General features: G+C 44.3%; 1 protein-coding gene across 1 annotated transcript; it reads right to left on the reverse strand.

Moving 5' to 3' along the window:
* Window positions 1-1,767: 1,767 nt before the first annotated feature.
* On the reverse strand, window positions 1,768-7,329 carry TMEM40 (transmembrane protein 40). The gene is made up of 8 exons (XM_065749391.1): window positions 7,290-7,329; window positions 6,500-6,535; window positions 5,240-5,272; window positions 4,177-4,242; window positions 3,825-3,896; window positions 3,669-3,743; window positions 2,854-2,916; window positions 1,768-2,395 (listed from the first exon to the last, which is right to left on the reverse strand). Exons 4-8 carry the CDS (start codon window positions 4,193-4,195, stop codon window positions 2,376-2,378), a joined length of 249 nt encoding a protein of 82 aa, XP_065605463.1. The 5' UTR covers window positions 4,196-4,242; window positions 5,240-5,272; window positions 6,500-6,535; window positions 7,290-7,329; the 3' UTR covers window positions 1,768-2,375.
* Window positions 7,330-19,007: the final 11,678 nt, after the last annotated feature.

A 19,007-nucleotide genomic window follows, 5' to 3' on the forward strand; every position in this document is an offset into this window, starting at 1 on the left:
CTGTGGTAACATCTGCATATTTTCAGTTACTGAAACCTTCAGGTTATTTAACCATTGTTTGTTTGGCAGCTGTCCTGTGTGCCTGCCGTAGCAGCAGCGTCTTCTGCTTTACAACTAACTTTTCCTGCTGCAAGTTCTAGGGTGGGAATGGTTGTGTGTTCACTGAATTGCAAAGCGGACTGAGCTTCAGCAAGGAAATTGGGTAGTGGGCATAGAAGCCCAGAGTGAATCAAGTAACTTGTTTCAAGTGTTAACTTGAATTTGCCGTTGAATATTTTAAATCTTGTCTTGAAGGAAGTTGGGCAAAATCCAGAGTTCTTCCCTTACCGACAGAAGAGTTCACCAGCTCTTCTGGTCAGAAATGCTGCTTGTTGGATAATGAGAAGCAGGAATGTGTACTGCAGGAGGACAGTGGCTAGCGTGTTGATTCCCTCCTCTCTGCATTGCCTCACATCCATTACAAACAAAAGAGAAAAAGGCAGATCCCTAAGTGCTGGATGATGTGAGTACAGCTGAGGGAAATGCACCAGGTCTGGGGAGGCAGTGGAGGGAGGTGGATGGGCAGAGCTCCAGAAAGGACTCATGAGCTGGGAGCTCAGGAAGGACCCACTGGACATGGAGAATGGTGGCTGACACAAGTGCAAGCTCTTGCAAGTTTAGAACTCTCTGTAGGAACTTGTATCGTATCGTTGAGCGCTTAGCAGGGGTGATTCATGAAACCAGAATGACAGTGTTGCTTTGGGCAAGAGGCAGGAATGTTTGAAGTGCTGAAATGGACTCAGGAAAGTTCTGAAAGAACATCAGGGAGTACCTAGGGTACCCAAGAGGATGCAGCTGAACAGGTAAGTTGCTTTTACCATAGAACCAATTCTCCTCGTGTATCTGCTCTATGCTGGTTGTATTTGTTCATCCCCCATGATAAGTTCTACTTATGTGATTTTAAAATGTTTTTCCACTTTTATTTTACCCTTAACAGCTTCTGGCTGTTTTCATTCTCTTGACTGCAGAGTACCAAATGTGAAAATCTGAAATTGTATTTCATACGAAGGTATGTTTTTCATTGTGACTGTGCCACAGCACAGGAGACATTTAAAAGAAAAAAAAACCACCCTGAAACAGTAAGAGTGGGGTGACAGTATGCAGTTGGTTTTCAGTTCACTCAAAAACTTTGTGCACAAACAATCCTACCCTGGTTTCAACAAGAGTTTATTTGCAGACTGAAAACAACAATAATTTGATGAGAGTATTTATACAAAGATATACAAAATATACATGTAAATGAGAATATAAATATTACAAAATAAGTCTCATTTATCCTTATTGCTTAATTTAATCCCTGACATGTCAGCTAACTGCTGTGCTGTGTTGGTACAGGCCTGCACATGATTGTTTGTATTTGTGGGCGTGCAAATGGAACTGCAATAGACCAGAATGATAGATATTGGTGCTTAAATACTACTAAAAAGTAGGCTGCTTAATTTTCTGAGCAAGGCTTGAAGATGTTACATGGAACTAAAACTGGGCTGTTAGGGCTGATGGCTTTGTAGATCTGCATTTTCTTACAAATTCATACATTTCTGTCTGATTCGGTGCCTTCCCCTATGGCTATGAAGACCTTATGTTTTTATTAGAAATGTGAAGGTAACGTACTTGGGGTTTTTTTTTTGCTTTGTTTTGTATTAGCCCTACATATGTGTATAACTGATTAAAGAGAATAATATTATAGTGTATTATGTAACGTATGGCATGTCCCTATGGGCTAGAAAAAAAAATATTTCTCTCCTCCTCAACGAGATGAAATGTGCTGCTGTTAACAATCTCATTGATGCACCATTATGTCACTGCATGTAAAATCTTGCCCAGCTTTCACTGGCTGAAATCATTATATGCCCACTATATTGAGTTCTGCCACAGTAAATTAATCTGCTTCAGTGCTATTGCACTGTTGGGGCTCAGCTATGTAAGCAAGCAGCTGGTGTTTGCCTGACTTGCAGCGTCAGGAGGGCGAAGAGGAGGCAGCTTTCTGGTGCCAAGATTCCTGCTGAAACATCCAGAACCAGCTGAGGATGGTGCTGATCTTTTTGTTGATTTTGATACACTACGGGCAGACTTAACGTGAATAAACGTGGGAGGGAAGGAGAAGGTGCTTACATGTCATGGAATTAAGTATAAACTTGGATCTAAAAACTCTCACGAGCTCCACTGAGCTAAAAATCTCTTCATTTTAAACTTTGGGTGGACTGAATATATTTCTATTGTTTAACACTTAGGTGTTTTGAGTTAGCTGTTATGCTTTTATGACTGCCTTACAAAGCAGTTCTCTTCATAGTACAAATCCAGACAGCAGAGTTTCGTTGAATTCTTCTGAAATATTCCTAGGCAGCTTTCCTTATACCTGTGTGACAATGAGAAAGACTGTCAGGACTGTTGTGTTTAACGCTGGGGCCATGTGCTGACTGTCAGCCCCTGTTGCAATTTCTCAGTGGTCCTCATGTCTTGTGAGATGAACTCAGACAGACAGGAGGCTGGAGCCTGTTTGAAAAGCCAGCAAAAAGAAACCCACCCCCTTTCACTCGATTTTAAATGGAGCTATAGTCTTCTAATTCAGGCATTTTCAGGACATTGTTAATGTCCCCAACAGAGCAGAGTATCAGAAATGTGAAAATGCTCTGCCACATGGCAAGATTGATTTCCAAACTCCAGCAGTTATAGCGGGCTGTGATATTTTACTTATTAAGACAATGTAATTGTAATTTTGAGACGTTAGTCCTAAGAGTTGACCAAAATGATTTAACTCATTCCCTACCTCAGAACGTCCCGGGACTTGTGCATGCAGTCACTGAGATCAGTTACCTGTTGGCCTGAGCTTCTCCATCAGGGGAACAAAAGTGCTGAGCACGCTCCGAAGTCGATACACTGTAAAAGCACATTTTTTTCAAGATAAGCCAGGTATAAACATAAAACACAAAGCACCAAAAAGCAGCAAAAGCCAAACAAATGCCAGTTGTACTGTTAAAGAGCCTAGGATTACTGCTTTCACAAACACTGCTGTGAAACCACTGATAGCAAAATGGTGATGAAATTCCACGTAGAGCCGCCCACAGCCCACCCAATGTAGCAGCACAAACACAGGCTTCTGTTCTCAGTGTGAAAGCTGTGCTTTGCTCCTAGCTGTGTTATCTCTTTGAGATCCCTAGGGCTGGCCAAGAATCTTTTTTCTGGATTTTTTTTTTGTTTTTTTTTCTCTTATACATATAAAACTTCTAGTAACTGCCATCATCCAGGTGCTGCTGGAATTTGGTCCTTGGGGTGTTCAGCAGCCTCAGCCCTTGGGGGAATGAATGGCAGCTCGAGTGCACAGCACCTTAAAGAACATATCTGCTAAGACTGCCTCACTGCTAAAATTATACGTTGTCATAGCAACGTAGCATCCTGCCATTGCTGCAGGAAGAGGTGACTCAGGGTCTTGTGACCAGTGAGAACCACATCTGCCTTCAGTGTCACAGAGGCATGCTTGTTTTCAGCCATACTGTGCAATTGTGAATGAGACAGGATGGTTAAGTGATGATTTAAAGAATCTCAGCCATTTTCTAGACTTGTGTAGTTAAGTGCCTGTGTGCCCTTGTATCTCTACTGTTGGCACAGAGCTGGCTGCTGTAGCTACTTACCTAGGCCAAAGTAAATCCCAGTGGTTTCCAGGGAAGCAAAGGTGATTAATCCAATTCCAAGAGAAATTGTCCAATCTAAGACAACAAAATAGGTGTTTGGCTTTGTTCAGTTTCAGCAGTACAGCAGTTTATCCCTGTGTTGAAATCTTGCCTTACCTTTGTAGTAGTAGTAGCAAACTAGTAAAGCTCCAATTGCAAAGCAAAGAATAACAAAATGAAAGAATTCATCTGAAATAGAGAGGGGAAATTAGGTCACAAGTGTTGGCATGGTTCCCTTAGGAGTACACATTAAGTTCTGTTGTATCCCTCAGTGAATAAAGTGTACTTCCAGGAGAGATGTCTCATATTGCTAAGCTCAACTGCGAAACACACAGGTTGTCGTGTGAGAAGCTTTGGTGGCCTGATGAACTTTAACAAGCTACTCATGTTGAGAAGTTTTTTGAGCTAGAGTTCTTATTCTTGGTGTAACTTCCAATGGCATTGACATCAGCTGAAACAAACACATTACCGTCCTTCCGTATGCCCATCCACCGCACTGTCCACCATTGAGGGTGAATGTTCTGGTTCTCATATGCTGTGAGAAAGAGATGTCTTTTATTGCCGTGCAACTACAAAATCCAGGGGTTTTACATTTCTTTCCCTTTTTTTAGCTAAAAGTCTGATAGCAAAACATATTAAAAAGAAAGAAAGCTTATTCAGAGGGAAGAGCTGCAAATTTTTCAGGGAGATCAAATTAGCAGTTTTCAAATGCCCCCCAGACTACTTTTTGTAGTGACTGTAAAAACAGCATTATGGAATTAGCAGTGCCAAATTGCTTTTAAAGCACTCTCTTTTCTGTTAAGTCTGGGGCAGTCGTGGTCTCAGAATTACAGTGGGCAAGTAAAGCAGTAGTACAAGGGAGCCTCAGTTAGCTTTGTGATGTCACTTACACAGCAGTGTAACAATGTTCAGTATCATCAATATATGACTATTGTCGGTCTACTTAAGTCTGATTTTATAATGTTTCTGCAGCTCCCATATTAGGAACTGGAGTAGCTGATGGTTATTCATATGGGTGTCTAATTATATTAACACAGAGGAAGGAGAACAGAAGAACAAGCTAGGTATATATATCCTTGGCCACCTAATGCTGGACTCCTTTAATTTTTATTTCTTTGAGGATTCTGAATTTATCCAATTCTGGTCTGGGAGCAACCTCAGTAATTTGATAATTGACGTTAACATAGTGTGGCACTACTTCAGCTCACAGATGTTCTTCTGCGTGGTTGTCTGTGTGAAGGTCTGTAGCCACAGAGTTTATCTGAATGTTAATTCATGTGTTCTGTGTCTGTTGTATTACTCTGCCTCCTGAATGTGATAGTACTGTTGTAACTTCACATAATGTCATATTTTACACAGTATTTCTCCTATCAGAGCATTGTAATGCATTTTAATAATTATTCTTAAAGTTTCTACTTTTTACTTACAAAATACCTAAGCACCAAGGAGCTGGTATAGCTATCACTGCTAAGTAAATGGAGCACTGAAGGACTGTGTTCACAAGAAAAGCTTGTTTCTTTGTTAGTATTTACCATCTGCAATTGAATCTTTTCTTCTGGTAATTTCTGAAAAGCAACATAATTGTATTATTTCTGATGGTAAAAACATTTGCATGCTGTTCCACATGCAAGCAGGATGAATATTCTATTTTAGGACCCAGTATAGTTAGAACAGCACTAGAAGCTGTCACAGTTGTAGTGAAATTAAAAAGGACCCCAAGACGAGAGAACATGAAAAGCACTTATTTGTGGTGACCCCAGGTGACTTTGGGATAGCTGGGCAGTAGGTGAGTGATGGCATCCCTGTTGATATTTGGTCACTGGAACTGAAGCTGGAACCAGGCTGAGCCAGAAATGAGCTGTGCCCACAAATCACATCGACCTTCCAAATGCAGCAGACAGGATGTCCTGTACTAGCTAAATATTTTCAGTGGCTTGCTCTGGTGTACTGAACTAATCTGGAATTGAAGTAACAAAGGCCACAGAGGAGGTGATGCACCAGGGCTCAATGCCAACTGGAGAAGTGCTGCGTCCCTTTCTGCACCTGGCGATGTGAGGAGAGCTTTGTACCACAGTAAACTCCTCCTGTGTTTTATATAGCTCCTCAGTGGTGGGTAACTCAGAATTCTTCCCTAAGGATTGTTTTGCCATTTGCACACTCTCCTCAACTCTTCCTTCAGCTGAAAGAGTCCAAGTTGCTGCAACTCTTCCCTGCTTCACAGGAGATAAATAGTTGAACAGGTGTCCTCTGAGAAGGGCCAGCCTGCTTGGTTCCCTGCCTCACATTGCTAATCCGTGTGGAATCGACCTGGACTGTGAACAGTGATGTGACCAAGCCATTGGAAATTTTCTACCATGGTCTTCTTACATCAGTTCTGCTGCTGCTCACAGTCCCCTGTGTAAGGAAATACGCCTTCAGAGTACAACCATCTGCTCGAGCTCCCACTGGTACTGTCTGTGTTGCCTATCATGTGGCTTCCAGCTAGCATCTTGTTTTGGAGAATGCTCTGAGCTGAGTGAGTTAGGCATTCAGACCTGAGTATCGCCAGCTGCCAGAAACCAGGTTCCCAGGTTGCCCAGTAGTGCTGGGATTTCCATTAGAAAGGATTTTTGCCTCTGGCAACTCCACCAAAAAATGGGCTGTTTTGCTCAGGACCAGCAGCAGCCTAACTGGAGCACGGTGGATTTATAGCCAGGAAGTTATTTTATATTAAAAAAAAAATCAAAAAGAAGAAACTACATTAACAAAGTTTTCCTTCCTGCAGGATGAGGTCATTATCTGGGAACACCTACCTGAATCTCCATAGGGAACAACCTCAGCTGGTATACCTGAAATATTTTGAGGATATAGATTAATATCTGTAATAAATATGGATATCTTGCTGCCAGCCCTAACCCATGCCACTGTGCTGAAATAAGTGTGCTTGTGTGAATGTGAGCAGTTGGATAGCAACTTCTGCTCTTCAGAGAGGGCAGCTCTGTTGTGGTGGGTTATGCAGATCTAAAGGAGGTATGAATGGAGTATCAACCCCACACATTTCCTATCAAACAATAGCTGGAGTCAGATCCACGTGAGACGAATTAGATCTGTCAGTTTAAATGAGCTGCTTTTACATCTGGGGCGGAATCAAGATATATGTTAAACGACTTAAAAGGCCTGACTTTTTTTCCATCACTAATTCTGTAGCAGAAGCTGATAGCTGTGTTGACACAACATCTTTTCTGCACTGCACTTCTTTCCCAGCTTAGCCTCTGGAAAGAACAGAAGAGCCTCAGGGCCAAGATCCAAAGTGTGGTCCTTGCTGATGATCTCTGCTGAGGGTGGAAAGCAAACCCTGTAAGTAGTAGCTGTGACAGATGCTTTCAAAACTCTTCTGCTGCATTTCAGTGGTAACTGCAGACCCAGGCAGCAGTTCTCCCACAGTGGTAGATTTTGTTCTCATAGTTCAGTTCTAACCACGGGACAGATTCTGACAGCTCATTTTCCTACATCTAATGCTGCTTGTAGCGTTCATCTACCATTCTTCTGAATGTTTTTTGTTTTCTCTAAGAAAAAGGAGTAATACTGTTGATAGTGTCCCACCTCTAAGCTGTTGGCTTTCAGTCTTGTGTCTTCCTAAATCTTCTTCATCACTGTCTGGATAGAGAAAATGATTAAATCAAAGAAAAATCACAAAGGATCACAGAATAGTAGGGGTTGGAAGGGACCTCTAGAGATCATCTGGTCCAACCGCCTGCCAAAGCAGCTCCCACAGAGGAGGTTGCACAGGAAAGCATGAGCAAACAACCTGTTGTGATAAGAGCACTTGCTATAAGGTGTGAGCATGACATAGTTTGCCACCAATTTGTATTGCACCCAGAGCAGGACAGGCAAAAAAGTGTGTAAGATTCAGAAAGCACAAACAGCTCATGGAAGATGGATTACTGTGCAGATGGTAAGCATGTACAATGCACTGGTAGTACCATAACAACAGCTCTATAGCTTTTTGCTTGCAATTTAATAATGGCCGTGGGGTATGTAAGTAAAAATGAAGATTTGGAAGTACAAACATTATTAGCTGCCTTCGCCTCACTGCTCTCTTTAAAGCTGGCTGAATTGAAGAAAAACAGCAAAATCTGATGGTGGAATGAATCATATGAAGGGGATATAAGCAATAAATTTCCTGTTTTAAACACAAATACATCATCAGCACTGCTAAGTGGTTTTGAAATTTTCTTTCTAAATACAATTAATGCAATGTTAATTAGCTTATGGCTTTCTGTAACACAATAAGCCAATATCAGCAACTTATCATTTCCATGTTGTCTGTTGTTTTTTAGCCTCTCTGGTTTTCCATGAAGGGAAATAGCTTGAGGGCTGCCAAAGAAACTTTTGATTCACCACTGATGATTGCTAGGAAGTACTGCAGCATTGCCAGCTACTGCCACACACTGTTTGCCTCCTGCACAGGCTTCAGCTAGACCACAAACATCATTACCATCTTGTATTTACAAAGGAGTTCTGCAGCAGCTTTCAGCACTTCTTGGTCCTTCAATTTCCCCAGCAGCAGGAGGCAACCATTACTTTGTTAACAACACATAAATCTAGAAATAGTGATTATTTTCTGTGCCATCTTTTGCACAGTTTATTTCTTCAGGGTTGTAGCAGATGGCTATTGAACTGCTGCAAGTGTCTGGCGTGAGTCCCCTTACAACATGTAATCAGACTAAATCACGCATCAGGGAAAAATGGTCTATTTTACCGTGTGTGTCTTCATCCATGGATTCCTGGGATGAGTTTTCAGCCCTTTTATCTTCTTGTGAAAGCATGAGATTCCTTTCCAATCTCTTCAGGAGTTTTAATTTTTCATCTGTTATGATATATGGACACGAAAAGAAATTGGAAAATTATTTATGTTTTCTCTTGTTTCTAGTGATAGATTAACAATGTTTTATAATGTTGTTTTTAAAGGTTGACAAGAAATCAGAGAGGTCTTTCAGCTGTGCTATCTGTAGTCTAACAGCTGTACGAAGCATTACCATCAGAGCTTCACACCACAGTTTGGTATTTCTTAAATGGTTGCAGTAGACACTTAGGTCTCATATTCTAGCCTTTAATTTACCCATAATGCTACCCCTGTGACTTTTCCCGCTGCCTGAAGCAGCAGTTATCTGCAGCTGAAAGGTGCTTTAGGTGGAGAGCAGCTCCTTGGCAGCCCCTGGGCCTCTTCGTTCAGCGCTCCGATCTCTGCTGGGCTCCTGTGGCTGTGCCGCAGTGCCAGCACCCTCTCGTGGTGTAAAAGCAGAACTCTCAGTGTCGGCTAAGCCGAAAAACGTGTAGGCTGCTGAGTTGTGGGCCAGGCAGTGAGGAGCTCCTGTGTCTGGAGTCATAGGTGTTTCTTAGCAGCTCTCACTTCACTTCTGTGTTATGTCCCGGCAGGTCTGTGCATCTCTTCATTGTCAGTTATAATATTTGGACATATCCAGAGACACAATACCCCCGGTGCCCTCAGCAGTCGGTGCAGCTCACCATGTGAGAGTGGGAAGGGGTCCCTGCCATGGCAAGCACTCCTGCTGTGACAGATGCCCTCAAGGAGGCCCATGGGATGTCTCTGCCTTTCATGAATGTGTTTCATCCCGACAAAGAGAGAAGTATCTCCTTGAAAGCGTCCAGTTAAATTCAGGGTCATCTTCAGTGAGTGTGTTGCTGTGGTGTATAAGGACCACGACTCTGTGGAATTGTATGTAGTTACTTATAGCACAGTGTGACAGATGAGAAGCACAGTGGACTCTTTTTGCCAGGCTCAGAGAGCCAATCTCATCTTGTACCCTCTGGTTTTGGTTAGTGCTGTGCTGCACATCCTACTGGGGAAATTTTCAGCTTGACCCTGATTTCTTACCACTATGGAAGCTCAGAGAGGTCCAAACTGTCTGGGGAACTGTCCATGCAAAGCAGTGTCCTGTTGCCATCAATCCAGACAGGAAAAAACTGAAGGATTGCTTTAAGTCTCAGAAGTTCCCAGGCATCACCCTTTCCCCCCAAGCGAACAAGGTTGTGCTTTTTTTCCCTAAAGAAGCTAACTCAGACTAAAATAAAATGCCATCTATCTTTAGCTCCCATTATCCCTGAGATTTCTAAGCAGTGTTTCTGGACCCTTTAATTGCTCACTGGTAATCACTGCCAAGCTTTATCAGAGACTTCCCGTGGGCAACATGGTAAATTGAACAAAACAGGTGAAGCGATGCCAGGTAGGGCTCACCCTTTCCCTTGGAACTGGGCAGCTGCCGATACACAGATGGGTTGGATCTCTTCAACAAGAGGTAAAGAACAGCCATTGCCATGACGCCTTTTGTCTCTATGGCTTTCAGGCAGGCTGTGCAACCCCCAGGCAGGACGCTGCATCTGTTCAGGAGCTGAAAGATGAATAAATAGCAAATAGTGCTTCCAATGAAACACAGCGTGCAGAACATGATCATGAAATAGAAGTGAATGTGTCTCACTCCACATGAGAGGAACGTAATCCACTGCTCCTACGACACAAGGGGAAAATTGGGGACAAAGAGCAATGCCAGAAATGTGAAGAAAATGTAAACTCTATTTAGCAACTTAAAGCAGCGTGTCAGCTGGGAAAGAACTGTGGTTCTTTCTAGCTGACTGTTTGAAGAACTGGAGAAATGCAGTATAGGGCCTGAAATGGACACGCACTCCTTGCAATATCTCTCAGAAAAATGTCTCTAGCAACAGAGTTAACTAGAAAAAGGGGAGCTGAGCAGGTTCTGAGCAGTAAATACAAAGCCAGCTCTGCTGGAATGTTTTCAGTTTTTTTTCTTTTAATGTGGATAGCAATGAAGTGAAAAACAGGGGCCCAAATTTCATCTATGTAAGTGCCCCTTTGCACCATTTAGTGTGATTTAGAGATTTTTTAAAAGCTAAAAAGCTCAGATAACCAGACTGTGTGGTCTCCCTCCAAAAAAACACACCAGAGAAGTACTAAAGTGTCTGTACAATGATACCTTACAAAAAAAAAGAAAGGATGCCTGTTTCTTCAGCAACTTACATTGTTCTTCTCTTCAGTAGCCAGGATAGGTGGGTCAGTGTTGGCTAAGCTTTTTACAAGTGATTCCCAGAAGGACTGATTCATTTTCTCATGGTTCTCCAAGTAATTGTCATCAGCATTATAAGCCCTCTGGAAAATGTCTGGGAGGAAAAACAAGTAAATCACTGCACAGAAGCAGAGGTGGGTTGGGTGAGAGTTTTCCTGTCGCGCTCAGTGTGGGTGTGCTGGTAGATGTCAGACTGCAGTATGCTGGCTTATTGGAAAGAGAGTGGTATTGTATTGTGTAAAGCAACTCTGTCTATCAGAAACCAGCTTAAAAAAGAAGGCTGATAGCTGATACAAATTGGTGTCTTTGTGATGCTACTGCTTCAGGAAAAGCAGCAAGGGGAGTATTCCTAAATATTTAGCAGGCACTTATTCTGATCATGCTATAAAGACATACAGAGCTAGATTCCAGAGTATCGGGATATCTAAAGCCTACTGGTTTCTGTAAATTGTTAGGCATGTAGTGCACAGAAGGACCCTCTTCATGCATCTGAATTCCCCCAAGGATGTGCCTAGGCCAGATGAGAAATCTGTGGAAGAGCAGGGAACTGACAGCTGGTCTGTGTACAGGCAAGAATGTGGATGGAGCATGGTTTCAGGGGAAACAAGTCTCACTGACTCATGGTCAGTCCAACAAAAACTGTTGCGCAGTGTGAATGAGCAGAAGCTCTGACCTTTCTGCACTGCCCCTACCTTGCTGTTCTTCATTGAGTTCTGGGAATGGGACACTGAGGTTCTCCATTGCGGTACCTGTTTGAAAAGGGACAAAAAGCAGATATTGTTTAGAAACAGGTCGGTCTGACCTCTTTTCTTCTGCCTTACTCTTGCTCTCCTGCAGACATGGCATCTATCTCTAAGCACTTCAGTTTTGAAATCACCTCTCTGTTACAATGGGTGTTTCATATCATGATTCATTTACCCTTCCGGAGCCATTCTCTGCTTCTCCAAGTGAGTCTGGCTGGGCTGGCCTATGGCTAGGAAGTAACAAAAGTCTCATCATCGTGAGTAAAACCAAAAGAAGTCTGACTTGATCATCCGCAGACGTGAGTAACTTAGCAGGCACAGTTCCATTCACCAAATAGAACAATTATTTGTTACCTTCCTTCACATTTTCCAGATGGAAAAACAATGGTTTCCCTTAGGCAGTTTAAATGACCACCATCAGTCAGAAAAATCATAGAATGCCTTGGGTTGGAAGGGACCCTTAAGATCATCTAGTTCCAACCCCAAAATATTCCCATACAAAATCTAGGACAGGTTCAGTTAGTATCTGCAGAAGAATGCACACACCGCATGCACACAAACATCTCAGCTTTGGTAACAGAATGGGTTTTAGTGCCTCAATTGTCAGAGGGAGTCAGATTCCAAAATAAAGTGAAACCCTTCCCCTCTTCAGAACCAGGGTCAGGGTCCTCTGATTTTGGTACATCCCTGACTCTGAGGGCTTTCTCCTTTCCTAGACTGCAAAAGATCTTTGGGTGGAGAGGTCCTTGGTTTGAAACTGTTTCACTGTTGGTTTGCTGTTTAACTATGAGGAAATTACATAACCTCTCCATCACCTTTACAGGCTAAGCCCAAAAACTGCTTACCAACCTGCCACGTGTATCATGAGAAAACAATCATCTAATATTCTAACAACACTGTGAAATTACTGTTAATGATAAGTCTATGCAAGACAGCATTTACATGGGCAGATAAAACCTTTTATTAAACCACCTGATACACCCAAAAAAACAGCATGTTTGTCCAAAAACAAGCTTTGAACTCCGTCCATTACTCCAATAGAAGATACTACCTCTCCTACAGACCCTGCTGCCTTACAGCCTTTGCTGCCCGAGCTGTGGCAGCAGTGTGGCAGTCCCTGGGTGGCTGTGAGCAGCCGATAGGGAATGCAGGAAGCGCATCTGTCCTCGCTGCCCAGTTGAGCAACCACTGATGCCGAAATACAAGAACCAGCACACCACACCCTGGACAAACCCGTTTTCAGCCACACGGCGAGGAACAAAATTTCTGTGCAGTTATATATATCCAGCAATGGTTTGCAGCCTTTTTTGGTGTCTTTTTGCCTTCCTATTTACGCAGCCTGAATGCTCCAACAGTGTTTGCTTTTATGAGTTAAATCCATCAGACTTGTTCATGGCCTGCAGGGTTGAAAACCCGGTCCAGAAGAAACAAAATTACTTTAAACATTAACGTTGCCATACTTGAATTATTATCTGCATGTCATGTTTATAAAGATCCACAGAGTGGAGTGAAAATCAGAGGGGCTGACTCTGGGGCTCAGACCCACCCTTCTGCACGCAGAGGAAGAGGAGATACATCGCTGAAGGCCTCCTTTTCTATCAGACTGATGGACCTTAAAACCATTCTCTTGCTGACCCAGCAGGCAGCACCAGGATGCCAGGCTGGGTACTGGGCCCAGTGCCGTGGAGCAGCTGAGCTCCGTTCAGTGCCTGCAGCCGCGCTGAGCCCGCCAGCCACCACACTGCTGTGAGTAAGGAAGTCGGGCACCTCACTTCAGTTAGATTATGCGCAATTAATTCCCCTGTGGCTGTTCTGGAAAGAAAATCAGATCTAAACAAAGGATAAGTGCTGGCACTTAATTGCTGTATGTTTTAAAAGTGATTTAGTTGATTATACCTTCGAACAAAAGGATGATGTTACACTGGCTTTTCAACCTGGCCATGAGCTCACCAGGACTGACACGATCCACAGACCTCATCTTTCTTTCCTCAGCAGCAACCAGACCTCACTGCAGTGAGGTCCTCATAACACCTTAAAGCTGTGTGCAGCATCAGGCATGATGTTATTTAGAAAGATATAAGTCTTTAGACTCTATTATGTAGAATCATCACAGAATGCCTTAGGTTGGAAGGGACCTCAAAGCCCTCCCATCCCCACCCCTCCCTTCTGCCCTTGGGCACCTCCAGGGACGGGGAGGGCTCCCGCAGCCCCCTGTGCCAAAAGCACCAAGCACACCTACACGTCCCAGGCCGGCCCTGGCTGCTGCTGGGGAAGCTCTCCTGGCAGGCTGTGGCAGCGGTGGAAGCGGACGGTTTCCTTCAGCAAGAAAACAAACTCACCGACCCCTCTTTCTGAAGCTATTCCTGTCAACGCCACCAGCGAGACATCGATGCGGGTCACCCGCTTCCCTTCCTGTCCTCCCCTACAGCTGCAACACGACAGAGGAGCAGCAGAGCTCTCAGATTGGCACACAGCCACACCGAGAGCCTCACACACCGTGCCACAGCACGTCCTCCTCCCTGCTCGGCTCTCGTGGCGAGCCCAGGCATGGCAGCTGCTGAGCATGGCAGCTGGCTGCAGGCAATGGCAACGGCAGCACTTCCCAGTGCGTTCACGGTGCAGTCTGAACGTACCTGGCGTGTGCTTCTCGTCGCGCTCGGCTGCTGGGTTGCTCCGAGGAAAGGAGCTCATCAGACGCTGAAAGAACTCAAGTTGTCCTCCGAGTAAAGCCACGCCCATCCCGGGGCTTACCTGCCTCAGCGGGAGGGTCCTGCGGGGCGGGAAAGCGTCAACCTCGTGTGTCCGCTCTGACTCATGGCAGCAGCACTGCGTGGTGGGAAGGAGGTGTGTGCTGCCACGGCCCTGCCCGCCTGGAGCCCGCAGGCTGCGGGTGTGGGGTCCTTATCTGAAGGGAAAGGCCGTGGATCTTGTGAGGCCATGTTGGGGTGCCACGCTTGTTGTACGGATGTATGGGCACACTGCCCTCCTGCACGCAGCTTTCCTGGGGCTCATGGAAGGAAGATCAGGGGGGAAATGTTTGTGAAGGGTACGAGGATCCAGATGTACTGTGCTGTCCTCAGGAGCAGGACAGTGCTAGCGTGGGGGTCATGTCCAGCCTTCTGGGACCATTATGGGCTCTGACATTTTCACTGGAATGCTGGCAGGGAAGGGAAATGTGCCTTTCGTCGCCCCTGCCTCTGGCAACAAGAGTGAGGACCTTGCAGGTACAGCCAGAGCCACCTCTGTGCTATGGACCCACAGCCTGAGCTGCATCCAGAACCTTCCTTTGCTTTCTGCTCTGCATATTAAGTCACTGAGGGCTTGCACCTAGGTCAGAGGCAAAGAGACTACTGGGGAGAAGGACTTTACACCACCCTGCCCAGGTAATAAGCTTAAAAACAATTTTTCACTAAGGACCTGACCGTGCCTGTGCTTGGGATCTGAATGAGGCAAAGCAGGCTGTGCTGATTAGATTGCCAGGAGGCAGTCAGAGACAGGAGCCTGGCTGGGCATTTGCTCCCCACCTGCCCTCAGCCACCATCAGCTCCCCAGTAACCCTCACCGAGATTATCTGCTAATCTGACAGCAATCCAAACACCTAAATCAGCTGAAGCAAGTAAAATGCTTGTATTTCCTCCCTAGCCTGACATTCTCACTATGACAGACAGGTCTCACAGCCCCCTCCATGAACTCTGGGACAGATTTGTGCCTAAATCTTTTCTAGGCACAGAAGTTCTCAGGATTTCGCAGCTGGAAGTTAGATTTTTCATCACATTAGGTGTGTTTTTCTAGGAAAGCATATATTTCCAGTGAGTGGGTTTAAGTCCTCCATTTGCTGTGTCATTCACTCTGCGTTGTCTACACGCTCTCAGAAAGCACCAGGGAGCGGCCCTAGCTGGATCCAACTGCCAGTCTGTGATGGGCCTCAGGTAAGCAGGGGAGTTTCTTTTTGCTCTTTCCAGAGATGTGTTTGCTGTCTGTAACTCTACTAGTGGCTCCTTGAGTTCTGATAAGAGCCAGTGTTAGAGATAAGGATGGACAGTCCTAAAAAACAAAGGTGTTTGAGATCCTGGAGTTGTTCACAGGCAATTTTCCCCTGATAGTGACTGCATGCTTGTCCCCAGTGAGTGGCCATGCAGCACCTGTGAGCTGTGCCCCTCTTGCTCTGCATTCACTGGTACCCAGACCCTGCAGCTCTGAGTACCAATTTACATTGATTATGGGTTTAATGCTCTGTCTTTGGCAGAAGGAAGAGACACAAACTGTTTTTTTGTAGTTTGCACTGCCTCCTTTAGAATAACCTGAAGCAAAACATCCTCCTGCTTGGCCTTTCTTGTGCTACCCCTGTATTACACGTCATCAGTGCTCCCTCAGAGCCTTTCTTGTTTACCCCTGATGCATGTAACATCTTCAGCACGCAATATTAAACTCATCCCAGAGTTTTTTCTGTTTAAGAGAGCTGTGCCTCCTCTAGCAGAAGATGGCTTCTGGGCAATTGAACAGTGTTCAATAAAAGACAATAGGGTGGAGGAAAGGAGGGGAGATCTCTCCTGAACATGAGAGCAGAGGATGCTCAGCACTCACTGTATACCAGCTGTGCTCAAACAAATGTTTTCATCTTGATATTTTCCCCTACAGCTGACCCCAGGTGAATAATTAACTAATTAATTATGTCTTTGGCTTGCCTTTGGCCCTTAGCAATCTCACCTGAGGAAGTGCTCCAGCTCCTGTGGTCTCCTGTTGTCTCCTCTTTAACTCCTGTGTGTAGAGGTAACGTTATTTCTGGATTTAAATATTTTTCTGAGCTTGATTTAATTGTAGTAAGATTCTTGTTAGAGTCTTGGTGCAAATATGATTCTCTTGCAATGTTTATTGAGGAAAAGGAATATTTCCTCACCTGAAAATGTGTGTGCATTGAGTAGAGGATGATTGCTGGTGTAATAGGTGACTACTAGGGACATTCCAGTAGTGTAGTGTGCCTATTGATCACACAAGGTGTGGCTATGTTAACTCACTTGTCAAATTAAGCTAACAGTTTTGCCCTGATACAATTGCTGCTGGATGACCGGGTGTGTGGAGCAGGTCATGTATCCTCCACTCTTCACATTTTTGTGGTTCTGGAGAGAAAAATTTTGATGTGTTATTTTTTTTGCTGTTTTGGATTCCAAAATAAGGAGAGAAGGTTAGAGAGCAGTGCTTAGAGAGGTCTGAGCCAAGCATCTCTGTACAGCCCTAGCTGCCTCTGGAAAGCCATATTGGCTCCTTAACGCAGCCACTGGCAGAGCTGTCAGGGAGTTATGACAAACTAGTCAAGCCTCAGTTCATGAGTCTAACGATGGTATCTACACGTGAGGAAACAGGACGTGCTGTCTGCTCACAAGTGATGTCATGGAGGACTGCAGGACGTAGCTGTGTCTGCGTCAGTCTTTAGGGAGCAAACTTTAGTCGGGAGAAGGCTCAGCTTCACATTAGAAGTAGAATGTGAGTGGAAGGTAAATTTATGGATCCTTTGTACTTGTCACAAATTTCACGCTAAGAATAATTCATAACACAATTAGCAAGAATAAAATCCAAGACTGGGAATGCAAGATGGAGTTTCCTGAGCCAGTTAAATGTATTTAAGTAGAACTCCTCTTAGTGCTCAGGCTTCCAGAAACACATGCTGAAGTGTTGCAACCAGATGTTTTCACATCATATATGTGATGTGTGAGGAATCTTGGAGAACTTGTAACTTCAACTTAAAGAGAAAAAACTAATTGCAGGTAACTTTGGAACAAGATTTTCTTGTGTGTACTTAAGCTAACTATGTCATAATCTGCCATAATTATTTCTTTTATCAGATTTGATTACTACAAGCTTTAGTCTCTGATTGCAAATGGAGAACATGAGTGACTTAACCCAAGAAACTATGAAATGCTTCTCGTGCACGTGCAAGGAAAGCAACCACCTGGTGGCTGGGGCTGCCAGAGGCAGAGTTCCCTGCAGGGGCTGTGCAGGCTTGGTGTGAGCTGTGTGTTCCCAGGTGGGCTCAGCACTGCACCCTGCTCCAGCTTGCATATCCTGCACAGGAAAGGCTCTGAGCACCTGTGGGAAGTGTGCTCACCTCCCTTTGCATAGAGAGCCCATGGTGAGGGATTGATCTGAGGCCTCTCTAAACTCAAGTAACGAGTGTAACACACTGCTACTTCATGCCAGGGTTTAGAATCTAAACCTGCTTTCAACCAAATCAGTGACAATTCTTCTGTTGCTGTGAGTGGGAGCTGAATTAAATGCTTAGAGACTTTGGGATCAGATCTTCTAAACAGAACCAAATCCCTTTTCCCCAGAGCATGCTGAGATAGAGAGGGGTAGTGCCATTAGTTTTCCACAGTGATTTGCCCTATTCAAGTGCCAGAGTCTCGCCTACCCTGCCAATTAATTGCATGCAGTGTTTGGCACTTAAAGTAGATAACACTCTGCATCTACAAAGCACCAAGAGGATATTATCTAGTTAATTCTTTATCATGTGTTACATGTGTTTATTTTCCTCTTATTTGGCAATTATCCCCTGAGACAGGGGGAAAGGTAATTTGCTCTTTGCAAGCTAGGAAAATTGCTTCCAGGAGAGGTTCACAGACACGAGCTGCATGATGAGGAGCTCTTAGACTTGACATTACTTGGGTAAAGCGTGCATGTAGATCTGTCACGCGGCCAGGCTGCAAGACAAATGTAGAAATATTCCTTAAGGAGGGCCCAGTGATGGTACTCATTCAGAGTAGTAATTACGTATTTAGTCATTGTGTTTTTGATGGATTAAAACACTCCTCTAACACCTCTCAACCAACACTTTGGGTAAAAGTCAGGATAGAGCAAATTGGCCTCTCCTGAGCTGCTATTTATTTTCTTTAAATAAAATCTGCTTAAACAATTGTTGTGGGATTGAGAAATACTTGTAAGTGAAGGAGAATTACGTTTCCATGTCAGCTGCATTTTGCAGGGCACAGCTGCTATGCATTTACCTTCCTGATTCTCAATTGTGAACCCTTTTGAGAAGCAGAGAGAAAAGAAAGCAATAAATACAGCCCAATCCTCCAAAACCATCACTCACACAAGGAGATGCTCGCGTGCTGGGCAGCAGGAGACAGGCTTGTCTTCCCTTGGGGAGGGTGGTAGGAGGTCTGAGGTTCAGCCAGGGAAGGTTTTGCAGGATCGTATCAGAGTGGATCACGTTGTACCTCCCTAAGACTTGTCTGAGACTTCTCATTCTGTACCCTCCTATGAAATGATTTACTATGATTACTAATTCACAATATTAACAGTACAAATGAAAGCAGTAAAAAGATGTGTTAAAGCCTGTTGAAATATAGAAGCAGGAGTTTCTTGCTTGATACAGTTCCTTCAGTCACACTGAGAACCAAGCAGAATGTTCTGGTCACCTCTGTGGTTTTTCCTCAGTCACTTTCCTCCAGCTGTTGTGTCCAGCCAAAATGATATTT

This window comes from Cyrtonyx montezumae, unplaced genomic scaffold, assembly GCF_038088225.1.
Source record: "Cyrtonyx montezumae isolate F1298 unplaced genomic scaffold, pur_monq_1.0 scaffold_6, whole genome shotgun sequence".
NCBI lineage: Eukaryota > Metazoa > Chordata > Aves > Galliformes > Odontophoridae > Cyrtonyx > Cyrtonyx montezumae.